The sequence below is a fragment of the Poromitra crassiceps genome (genome assembly GCF_964638095.1).
Source record: "Poromitra crassiceps genome assembly, chromosome: 18".
Classification (NCBI taxonomy): Eukaryota; Metazoa; Chordata; class Actinopteri; order Beryciformes; family Melamphaidae; genus Poromitra; species Poromitra crassiceps.
In genome coordinates, this window is record NC_139636.1 from 25,832,438 (window position 1) to 25,845,149 (window position 12,712).

A 12,712-nucleotide genomic window follows, 5' to 3' on the forward strand; every position below is an offset into this window, starting at 1 on the left:
GGGGCAACCATGTCAACACATCAAGTAAAAGAACCGTGAATCATTTGTTGTATACTATTTCTGTTAGTTTTTAAAGGAACACTCCGCCCATTTTCAACCAGCTTTGTATCATTAGAACATCAGTAGTATATCAGAAAACTGTAAACGGTTTTGAAGTCTGTCATTTAATTTGACAGTTATTGAGTGTTAAAGTGTGGACCAGTGACATCACTGGTCCACACTAACTCAAATTAATAACTCATTAACTCAAATCAACTCTCAATAACTGTCAAACTATTCATCATTCATCTAGTTTGACAGTTATTGAGAGTTGATTTGAGTTAATGAGTTATTAATTTGAGTTAGTGTGGACCAGTGATGTCACTGGTCCACACTTTAACACTCAATAACTGTCAAATTAAATGACAGACTTCAAAACAGTTTACAGTTTTCTGATATACTACTGATGTTCTAATGATACAAAGCTGGTTGAAAATGGGCGGAGTGTTCCTTTAAGCATTTGTAAGATTTAGCTTTTTGTTTGTTTGACAAATGATTTCTGAAAATGCATAAACAGGCCTTGAGTGAAGTGTTCCTAAAAGTCTGCACAGATGAGATTTCCCACATTAAAATACTTTGGCAAGCATACCAACTGTAAGACAGTCTAATAATGTAAAGACAAACAACCAATAGTGTTTTCCATCATTTAATTGGTATAAAATCCTGGTTTACAATATAAAAAATCAAATAAATAATTCAACATAGAGATAAATAGATAAGGAAGTGCTCTTGTTTATAAGGTTACAATGCTGGAGAGGGGCAAGTCACAATCACCCAGGAGATAGTCTCTTTTCATGGTGGACATTTTGTTCACCACTTTAAAGCGAAGGGAGCGCTTACTGAGGTCTTCCTCTGAGATAGCATCAAAGAAGAAATCCTCATTGAAGATGGGATTACGGCTCTTCCTGATGACCGTGCTGCGTTGCTTCTGGACTTTTCCAGGAACCAGAGAGAGGCTGACGCTGCAGTTGATAATCTTGGGGTCTACAGAGAGAGCGTAGAGACCCTCCGCGCTGATCAGACGAACCCGTAGTCTTTGGTTATCGGGGCAGTATTCTGCTGAGAGTCGCAGGCTGCCATCTTTCCCTATGGGCACCATGCTCTCCTTCATCACCTTTTCCCGGTGCAGAGTCAAGTCCATGGGGAAGAAGGTTGGGGGCGGTGCCAGGCTGTAGCTGCTGGGGAAGCCCTCCATCAACCCATCGGATGCCCTTCTCATGACATTGGGGCTATTGTCTGTGGAGCTGCCCTCGTCTGTGGACAGGGAGTTGTTCCTGGACACCATCGCATTTCTCATGTTCCTACACAACAGGCGTTCGTGGCTAAGTGCTTTGAAGAGGGAAGACTTGGCAGGACACCTGGTCAGCAGCGGGGAGCTAAAAGGAGATGACTCGGTGGAGGAGGTGGTGTCACTGTCCAGTGTGGCCTGCCTGGCCAGGGCGTAGCCTTTGGGGGAGAGCCTGGAGGTCAGGGCGTTGAGGCTGAAGGAGGAAGGGGAGGTGGAGGGCGAGGTGGACGGTGAGACTCTGGAGCACGTGCTGGATCGGCTCCTGGGCAGCAGCAGCAGCGGGGCGAGGGACCCGGGGTCAGAGTGGAAGAGCGACTCCTTGCGCCTGGTGTGAGGGCTCTCCAGCAGGGTGCAAAAGCCGTAGCAGGTTTGCGCTTTGGCCATGTGCGGAAGGGACAGGGCGGCCTGGCTCTGGGGGTCTGCGTTGGTGGTCTCCTCGTCACTGCAGCCCTGGTCATAGGGGCTCTCGTCCACACTCTCCACCTGGATAATGTGTGGGGTGAGGGACTCGTGCCATGCCACCTCTCTCTCGGGGCTCCCCCTCTCACAGGGAGACACCTTGATGATGGGGGCCGCTCGGCTGTGCTCGGTGCTCTTCACCTCGGGCGGCGACGGGATGGTGGGAGGGATGCAGAAGGCCGGGATGTTGTCGGGCGTGATGACGTTGGGACAGAGGGAAATCCTCTTGAGCTTATCAACCTTTTCCCCAAACATGATGTCACCGATTTTAAAGCTGTATTCTGCGGAAGGGAGAGGCAGGTTGGTTCTCTCCACTGACAAACGGATCTTCTCCATCACCCACATGGGTCCTCCGGCAGGGACTTGGAAAGTCTGTGAAAAATGAAAGGATAAGACACTTAATCATGCTCATATTAAATGCAACAAAATATATACAACATGTTGCTATAAAGAGAAACCCATACTAAAACATTCCAAATCATTAACTTTTGTAGGAAAGTATTCTTACCTTATGGGTAAAGAGGGGTAAATCCACAATATTAGCTATCCTGATAGCTCTGGCTAAAAGGTCAGGGTCTTCGAGAGAGATCCCTGAGGCTTTCTTGAAGTTCTCTCTTGTCAGGATCAGCTCATCTGTGGGCGTTTGAGAGGCGGAGGGTGGGTTAAATAGGAGGAAACCAGTGAATCTAACACATGCCCCCTCCTGCTTGAATAGGATCCTCCCTCTCTCTCCTTGGCCACTTGTTCCCATGGAAATATCCAAAGCACAACAGAGCACATTGCCCTGGCAGTGGCCACATGTAAGGCTAGATAAGCGTATACTACTTTGAAAGTGAACAACTGTGTTTAAAAAAAAGGAAAGCTTTTTAATTCAGGTGTTTGTTTTTCCATGTATGTAAATGAGGCAGTGTGTGCGCCCTTGTGGTGAACTGATAAGATTATGGTTAAGGAGACATTAAGAGCACGTGAACTGCCATTGACCTTTAGCGGTAAAACATAAGGACTCCAGTGGCTTTGCTGAGATCAAGGAAACTATTTCTCAATCATTTCTCCATGACATAAAAAAAAAATCATAAAGCATTTGATTGTTCACTTGACTTCCTGTTGACGTCAATAGGCTACTTGTTCGGTCAGACAAGTGAGACATTGTTTCATTGTTAAAATAAAATGTGGCAGGTCGATATTGAGCCCTGCAGCACCACGCTTTGATATTTTAAGAAGGTGTCACTTATTGCTGCAGCAAAAGGTGTGAAGTGAGTGAAAATGAATAGATCTGCCATTCACACTATATTGCTCGCTTGCTTTGGAACATTGAGATAAAACCTCTTGAGCTGTTTCCGTGTTCACAATCACTGTTTTGGACTGTTTTAGCCCATAACCTGCACGAGTTCTTTAACTGATGGTATTCCGTTCAAATATATCACCCTATACCAGGCTGGGAATTTCATCATTTTAGGTGGCAAGACCATCTGGCCTTCGACGTTGCAATTTTTTGCCAGGGCAACAAAGGCCATTTTTCTGAAATGTGTGTTAAAATGAGCCAATAAAACATCCTTTGCATAGGGCAGGCTACATTAAACTGAGACCACTGACGCTTTGAATTAAAGCAACTGACAGTAGCAGGCTGGTAGCAGGGCACTGCCAAAGTGGCCTTAGGGATCTCAGGGCATCACAGCCAGAGGGAGGGGCAATGGAGGCCATGGCCTCTTGGCCTCCTGGCCTCCATGTAATTCCCACCCTGCCCTATACACACGTAACCTAAGGAGTGCAGTCATTCCTCAGGCACCACTACAGTATTACTGAAGGTCTTCTTTAGATGAAATACAATCATAATGTGTGGGAACCAAGGTGGTGGTAGGGGAGAACTAAAAGCTTCATAATCAAAGTCAGTGGCTGGAGATTTAGCGTCAGTGTTAAAGTGTAAGAGAGAATCTTGGTTTGTTTTATTGTTTATTATTTATTTACAATAGACTGAACCACACTCCTAGGCACACGACTTCACACATCACTCAACCACGTCAGTGCTACCCTCTTGTGGTGGGAGAAGAACCAGTTGTATGATGAATCATTAACGTTATGCAGAAAACAATGTTTTGTACTACAGCCTACAACACTGTGGCTGTACCATATCCCAGAAAATATGTGCAAATCCATTTCCTATTTGACACTGACCATCATAAATAGGGCTGGGTGGATTTTTTTAAATATCAAATCGATATTCATTTGAAGGAACTGATATCGATTGATAAATCCCAATATTGATCTTTTAATATAATACCTTTTCCCGTGCTCGAAGCTTTAACCCCGTTACTCGCATGGTTTGTTCTTAGCGCAATGAGATCTTGTAAACATCTTTAAACATTCATATTTTTTATAATGCACCGGGTTAGAGGATTCCTTGTACAATTTACAGCATTACATGTAGTTCTTTGAGAATCTCTTTCATATCCAATCAAAATTAGTATAACTGAGAGAGAAATAACTGAGTATAACTGAAATATCGATATCAAATCATATCGGAAATCGAATTGATTCAGGACATTGGAATCGTATCGAATCAGGAAGTCAGTGGCGATACGCAGCCCTAATCATAAACACTGCTTCCTATGAAACAGTATCAGTGTATGTTTGATATACTGCACACACATCTTTACTCCTCGACTATACCTTTATGAAAAGAGCACTCTTCAGCTTCTGCTCTGCACAGGCCAAGGTTCAAGTGGACTAACTCAGTTGCCCCGTGTAACCAGGCATTAAGACCAAGATTGATGTCACTGCTAACACTGTCCCAGGAAAATGGCATCAAAAGGAAAGTGGTTCTTAGAAATGTTTTCCTAAATGTTCAAATCGCATCTGGACTTTAAGTGCGTTAGGTAATCAAAATCAACAAGACAGCTAATCTACTTCCTGAATTAAATTAGATAGTGTTTGCCTTCATTTGAATCAATGTTTCTCCATGAATAATTAACAGCAGACTCAGTTTTAACATAGTCTAGCATCGCATGTAGCCTATAACTATATAGCGAAGGAATTAAATGCTTAGAAATTACATGATTTAGTGTAGTCTGCTTGCTGTTAACAATGGATGTGGCATAGCTGTCTGGAAACAGCTCCGGAATTGCTCTGGTTAACGAGGGAACTGTCAATCATGCAAAATATTTTGAATATTCACACAGAGCAGGGAGAGAGCTCACTAAATCCTCTCGAAATTTGCAACAAATATGATAGGCAGCCGGCAGGCACAAAACAGTTATTTAAATTTGAATTGTCATAACATAGCGTAGTTTGTAATACACATCATAATACCACTCATTCTATATTGTGAAGAAATATTGCCACCACATCACACTTTACCATTGAAGAAGAAAACCTCTGCTTTCCAAGCCTCTGCCTCCTTCTCGAGTGTATGGGGGTGTTGTTGCCTGGCTGCCTATGTGTGTGTACCCATTAGAGGGCAGCATACCGTTAGGTAAAGAAACAACAGTGTAGAAGCCATGAGAGGATGAGCTGAGGCGATGGTAGTCTGACTGAAAAGATACTTCACAAAACTGCAAATTCTATGTAATGAATGAAAAATGAAAATAATTAATTTGTTTGCACGGTTTAACATGTAATCATTCAGTTGCAGACACCATCATAACAGTGATTAAGATTCAAGATTACTTTAATAGCCACATTAAGTAGGCCTAATTAAATAAATAATTTTACTTTGTGCATAATTGTTTTAACTTTTACTTTGTTTGACTGCCCTCATATGTTACATGGAGGAGGAAGTAACAAATAAGGGGTCATACACTAAAGTAAAAAAAATTAGAACAATCAGGATCAGAATCGCTTACAATATGCAAGATTAGCCTATATAATGAGCATAATGAGGAATTTGTCTTAGTCAGTGGGGAGATTCGACTGTGTTCAGGGGGTAGTGGGGGGGGGGGTGTTGGTAGGTCCTTGGAAGAGGGGGCTTCGGGCCTTGTTGAGGCCGATGGCAGTTGGGAAGAAGCCATACTGTAGGTTTTGGTCTTGACGGACCTCAGTCTCTTGCCGAGGGGTAAGTATTTCAAAGAGTTTGAGTCCGGGGTGGCAGGGGTTAGCCATGATTTTATGTGAGTGCTTCTGTGTCCTGGTGGTGTGCAGGTCCTGAAGGGACGGCAGGTTCATTTATTAATTCAAACTAAGGGGAAATAACTAGACAACACAACTAAAAAAATGAACAGAATGAAAGGTGCATCGGTGAGGATGGAGGAGAGAGACTGAACGGTCTGAAGGGCTTCTTAAGCCTAATGAGTAGGCCGACACAGGGCCCAGTTGCACCCAATCCACCCCAACACTAGGCTCCTGCAAGAGCGGCTGGTTTACCAGGCTAGGAGAGTGGGAGGGTCGTCACAAAAGCGAAAATCTTATTAGATGGGACCCTGGGATCTTATCAAATGGGGGGTCTGTACGACATACGTGGTCTAATTTGTGTCAATTTCGGGGTCCTTGATGTGAAGTTTCAGCACCACCACTGATATGGATACACCAACACTACTGCATGTTCACCATGAAAACACAAATGTCCTCCTAGCCTGGTAAACCAGACGGGTTCTCGGCTGGTTTACCAGGCTATACAAATGTCCAACAATAACAGCCAAAGCTACAGAGACCCATACGCTCACACTCAGGGTCCTATTCATTTGAGATGGATTGCATGTTTTGTTATCGTCTACCATGGACAGGTGCCCCCTGGTTTACAATATCATCTTCTACGTGTCATTGATCTTGTGTCAAAGTGGGATAAAGTGCAGGACTGTCCTCCTCCACTGATGCTTGGTTTTGCTTGCTGACAGGCTTGTGGCAGGTTTGCTTCACTGCCCAAAGAAGAGAACTCAATCGTTTACATCTTTCAGGAGAGAGAGAGAGAGAGAGAGAGAGAGAGAGAGAGAGAGAGAGAGAGAGAGAGAGAGAGAGAGAGAGAGAGAGAGAGAGAGAGAGAGAGAGAAACTATTGTGTTACAGTAGACCTGCTGTTTTATAACACACAGCATTCCCGATGATAATAATGATAATGATCATAATAATAATCATCGTCATCTGAGTGCTCAACTAGTTTAAATATTGACCTAGCTAGGTCAATATTTCATTTGCGTTTTTTGTGTCTATTTTGATGATTTTTTTTTACTTTATTTACAGTAAAGAGGGTTATGAGATGATGATGATGATGATTATCTTCATGCAAAGCTTCATGAATGTGACGCGCTTCCTTTTTTCGGTGCAATTTTTTCATCTCTCTACTACTCCACCACTCCACTCCACTGTACGATAAAAGAGGCGGGGCTTGATGCCGTGGAGGAGGCAGGCAGGCAGAGCTCGAGCGCTTGTAGTGTGCGTTCTGTTCTGTGGGTGTGTGCGTGTGTGTGTGTCGCCTAGCCGCCGCCTGCATCAAGTCAGCTCGCATGCATTACCGGCGGCCGGGGTAACAGACAGGTAGGATTTCGCATTCATTCTTTTTAATGTTTCCGGTATGTGTTTTAGACGCTGACGCTAGTGTTGTTGAAGGTGTCGTGCCCCCCAGCGAGGAGGCAGACCGCTCGATGTTGGCTCAGTAGAAAGCGCTGAAAAGCATTTCATATGAAGAACAGGCTGGAGACGAGCTCATCACATTACTAACGTTATACTGTGATGTCAATTCATCTCTTTGCTATCTTGTAATTTGCTTCATTTGGTTTGGTTATCAGGCTGTCAAAATGATTCCCTTCGTGTTCATGCTAATGACATTGAATAGATAAGGGATAATGAGATGAATATTTCATTGACCTACTTGTTTGGCGTTGTTGCTGGTGTTAAATATTTAGACTTACCGAATTTCGTGCACCACTGAAGTAGGCAACTAGCTAATAATGCTGCCCCGGTTCCAGCAGCCTTCCTGGACTGTTAGTAACCTGGACTTGACCCGAATGATATCTAGGATCGGATGATGGATAATCAAAGCTGACATTGCCGGTGTAATTTGGTGCGCGTGGAGCTAACCGTTGCTGTCATACAGGGACGATAAAAAAAAATTGTGAAGTATACTATGGGCGGAATAGGCTACATAATGGTCAAGTTCATTACAATTGCTATAGCTTACAAGCCCACTAAGGTTTTGCTTCGACTAATAAAAAATAATAGTACCGGTAATAATGTGCTATTTCATTGATCCCAGCTGGAAAATGATCTTGTTGTACCTGCCCCTCCCTCCACAGAGAGAGAGAGGTCAGAGTGCAGGCCAGTGCCTTGCTCCAGGGCACTTCAGCAGGGAGGATTATACGCTCCAACACGGGGTTCGAACCGGGTCATCCGATTTGAAGGGCGGCCTCTTTAACCAGTCGGCCACCCTGCTGCCCCACATGCACTAGTGTGATGCTGCGCTTGTGAAGAGGGATTTTATGATCTGTGAGTCGTGACACGGGCTTGTTTCACACAGGTACGAGTAGGTCCACGTTGGGAGTGGCTGTGCTGTGAGTTTGAGGGGCCACACTGTAAGCTACATTCATTGTTCACATGATTGGTTTTGGACGCATTATATAGTTTGTGGATCACATGTGTGACTGCTGGGCTTACTCGCTATGCCAAACCACATTAGATGCACATTGGCCTCTTTTGACATTGCTCATTTACTGAAGCTGCTTTTTTTTTGGCTTCTATGTGTTTTAAAAATCAAACCTGTACAGCCGCTGAAACTCAAACTGAGGCAGTTTGGATCTCAAGGGTCAGTTGAAGGATACTCTTTCCGTGAGGGGACTTTCAAACCAATACTAATGCAGAGTGAACATATCTTACCTGTGTGACATAGCTAATAAGGTCAAGCTGTTTCAGCACCATGCAGCGAGAGCTCTGATCCCGCATAGCTTGATACAGCATGGCACCACTGACAGGGCTTGGGGATAGATTCCCACCGGGGCTACCCATGCTAAAAAGAGATGCATTCCCTCGTATACTGTAAGTCACTTTGGATAAAAGCATCCAACCACTTTATGAAATGGCATATGGGCTCCTCAGTAGGATGTAAGGCAGCATTGTTATAAAACATGCGACCAGTATCCATTTCACAGAATACAGGACATTCCTTGTTGCAGGACTAATGAATTTGTTGCATGCAGCTATATCACATACAGTGCAGATTAGAAATGTTTCCCCCTCGTTAGTAAGACACAAGTGATGCTGGATTTCTCGGTCTGACCTTGATGTTGATAATGGACCAAGTGCTGGAAGATGGCGACCTCCTGGTTTGACATGAATGTACACAGTGCATGCAGTGTGCCTTGGGCATCCAGTGTTTCCAAACTAGCAAGATTAGATGTTGACAGCTTTACGCCGTGCGTCACGTATTGACATGAAACTGGAGGCTTCCACGTTTAAACAGTCTGCTGGGAGAAAAATAAATCTCTGATCTACAGCGAGTACTTCAAAGCCGTGTTTATTGCTGCTTACCATCACTGTTAACATCGCAGCCCTCTTTGGAGCCGAGGTTGTTTCTAAAACGTACCAACAGTATACTGTATCGAAGCTGAAGGAGTGCTGCCTTGCTTACCACGTTTTAAAAAGGGGGCTTGTTGGAGTCAGGGTTTAGATACTGTATCAATAGAGAAAGGAATACAGCTCGGCTCAGATGCTCTAGCAAGGAGGCTAAAACCCATATGGGCTCTAGCTTCTGTCGCTAGAGCATCTCTCTTAACACTAGAACAGCCATGGCGGTCATTTTGACCTTTTTATGGCATGGCCACTAGGGGCCGAGGCATCTATAAGAGGGTCTGTCCCCACGAAAGGAAGGCTTGGCCGCAGGGTTATGGAAATCGCCCGCTCGGTAACTGACAAACACAGACACCGCCCACGCCCACCCACCTACAGTAGGCGCCGTCGGCTCATACTACATCACAGTTGCTTGAGTGACATCACTGATGACATCACAATTGTTCGAGTGACATCACTGATGACATCCCAATTCTCAAGCGACATCACTGATGACATCACTGGTGACATCATCACTGATGACATCCTCACTGATGATATAATCATGACAGACACCACCCACTTAGCCAAATAAACAAATTTAAATATATTTATATATATTATATATATTTAAATAAATTATGCATTAGATTTTTAATACCACCTATTCATTTGTTCTATCTTATATTACATGCGTGTTAGGACTTGGCAGCGACAGTATTGGCTTTTCGATGTGCTTGGACACAGCGAGGGCTGCAGAATGAATAATCCAGGTAGTGAAACGGGATCTTCCCAAGCAGAGACTGTCCACACAGCCAGCACCTCTTGATGTTAGAGATGCAGACTCCTGTAGCAGCCTCCTGCTCTGCTAACCTCCGCTCTGCTGCCAAGGCTCTCTTCTCCCGATCTGTGAGATTGACAAACCTCTTCTTTTCCTCCACCTCTAACTCTTGTTTCTTCTTCTCCTCCTTCTGCTCTTTCTCTCGCTGTTTCCTCACCACCTTTTGGGCCACCTTCTTCTCCATCTTTTTGGCTTCAATCTCTGCAGTCAGCGGCCCAGGAACCTGTGCTTTACTGTAGTCGTATTTATCAGGATTCTCACCCATGTATTTACGAAAGACATTCCTAGTGTCTTTCTCTGGAGTGACAATATACGGAGTCTGGCCTTTAGTATCCCTGCAAGCGGGATCTGCTCCTGCGTCCATCAGCAGCTTGACCACCGCCTTCTGCCCGGCTGCTGAGGCAACATGCAGCAGAGTGAAGCCAGAGGAGTCGATGGGCTTGTTGATTAGAGTCAGAGAGCCGGGGGCGTCGAGTGGTTGCAGAGTCAGAGGGCCGGGGTCGTCGGGTGGTTGCAGAGTCAGAGGACCGGGGGCTTCGGGTGGTTGCAGAGTCAGAGGGCCGGGGGCGCCGGGTGGTTGCAGAGTCAGAGAGCCGGGGGCGTCGGGTGGTTGCAGAGTCAGAGGACTGGGGGCGTCGGGTGGTTGCAGAGTCAGAGGACTGGGGGCGCCGGTTGGTTGCAGAGTCAGAGGGCCGGGGGCGCCGGGTGGTTGCAGAGTCAGAGAGCCGGGGGCGTTGAGTGGTTGCAGAGTCAGAGGACTGGGGGTGCCGGTCTTGCTCCCCAGCTCCTCTGGACTCTGTGCCGCTTGCTCTGGTAGCTGGAGGAGTGTGTACAGCGAGTGCACATCCCCGATCTTACAGGCTGTATAGAGAGCATCCCTCAGTCCGTACTCCCACGACTCATCTTCATCCAGCTGTTTCTTCTTACTCTGTGCTTTCCTCTTTCCCTTGTTCTTAGTTTCTTTCTCTGGAGGGGCATCTTCTGTTGTCGTAGCCTCTGGCACCTCCTCCTGTTGCTCATCTGCTTCCATGGTATTCAATTCTGGGACATCAGTCTGCATTTTGTTTCCCTCCTTTTTCCTCCTCCTCTTCCTCTGTCTGGAGGGATGGGTTTCAAACTCCAGGTCCAGGGTTCCTAATGTCAACTCAGCTGTTGTCTCCAGCTGGATCTCCCCATCCTCCTCCTGATCTAAACTAGCAGGTTCATTTGCTTCTGCTTTCTCTTGATCAGAGTTTGTTTGTGCTGTAGGTTTGAGTTTTCTTTTCCATTCCTTAGAGGGACTGAAGATTGTGGAGATGTCTGTGTCGTTCCCGTAAACATGAGCCATGGAGTACCTCATGAACTCTCTGTACCTCTCGAAAGGTTGCCCTGCGGGTGACAAAGGGAAATGTGCGGATCCTGGTGTCCTTTTTGTCCAGCGGGGCTGAGCGACCATAGAAAAAGATGCTTTTATTGTAGCTAGAGGCACATAGGAATATCACAGAGGCCTGCTTCAAGTGATCATCCCAGCTCTCCAGAAGATCCTGGATCTCCTTGACTAGCGCCGCCTCATTGTGTCTCCTCAGAGCTGCTCCGGCTGACTTGGGTGCATGGCTGCGGTTCTGAGCATCTCTGAGTCCTTGAGCGGTGCCTCGCTTTGCTCGCACTGTGTATCGGTGGAAAGTCTTGTGCTCAAGAACTTGCTTTCCTTGGAATACAGCACCAGCGAAATGCCCCCCTCCCGCCATGAGAATGACCCACATGGTCTTCTTACTTATCGCCTTCAGGGAAGCTACCGCATCTCCCCCAGCATCTGACTTGCTCTGGAGAACACAGCGGTAGACGGCTAGATATTGTCCTTCTGAGTCCTGGAAAACCACCTTGCTGGAGAGCCGGGTAGGGACTGAATCGGCTTCAGCTGAGCTGTCATTATCTGTGCGGGTGACGTCACTGCTTTTTCCTCCCCAGTCGCTATCGGAGTCCTCATCCCCGGTGTCCGACTCTGAGCCTGATATACTTGACATATCTCCAGTTCCAGTCTTCCTCTCAAACTCCTCCACTGTGACCGGCGGTAGTCCTACAATCTTTTTTCTCAAGTTGAACCGATGCCAGTCGAGCTTATAGTGCTCCATGTGTTCCTCGCGGTTATGAAAGAAGCACTTGCAGGCTGAGCAGACCACCTTGTCTGGCACCTCTCTAACCAGGCTGCTCTCCCTCTGTCTGCCGTCCTCCCCTCTGTCTGAAGTTGGCTCTGGGAGGACAGGCGTCTCCTGGACAGTTGGCTCCGGGAGGACAGGCGTCTCCTGGACAGTGGTCACTTCTCTCAGTCTGAGCACATCATCGCCATGGGGACACAAGTCAAACACAGAGCGGGAGGCTGTCCGGCTCGTCATGGTCACTCCATAAAAGCCTGTGTCACCAAATAGTTTTCCATGCTGCCATAAATCCTTCTCTACTTAAGCACAGAGCCATTGTGACATCATCAGTGACGACAGAAATCCTTATCACCGATGATGTCACTGCTTAGTCAGTGATATTGCAAATTGCAATATTATCTATGCATAATGTGACATCATTGGTGATGTCATAAATCCTTATCACCAATAAGGGAGAGCCTGGTGTATATGGCTAGCTTACGAC

At 46.0% G+C, this 12,712-nt stretch overlaps 2 protein-coding genes across 2 annotated transcripts; both read right to left on the minus strand.

The window, feature by feature from the left end:
* Window positions 1–772: 772 nt before the first annotated feature.
* Window positions 773–2,131, minus strand: c2cd4a (C2 calcium dependent domain containing 4A; the record flags this gene model as incomplete). Its single annotated transcript, XM_083654447.1, has 1 exon — window positions 773–2,131. The coding sequence occupies one exon, from the start codon at window positions 2,129–2,131 to the stop codon at window positions 773–775; it is 1,359 nt and encodes a 452-aa protein (XP_083510573.1).
* A 7,816-nt stretch (window positions 2,132–9,947) lies between these two features.
* LOC310792897 (tRNA endonuclease ANKZF1-like) lies at window positions 9,948–12,204 on the minus strand (the record flags this gene model as incomplete). The annotated part of the gene is given in 3 exon segments (XM_083654667.1): window positions 9,948–10,543; window positions 10,889–11,424; window positions 11,426–12,204. Coding segments are annotated over 3 exon segments (1,908 nt in total). The 3' UTR covers window positions 9,948–9,950.
* Window positions 12,205–12,712: the final 508 nt, after the last annotated feature.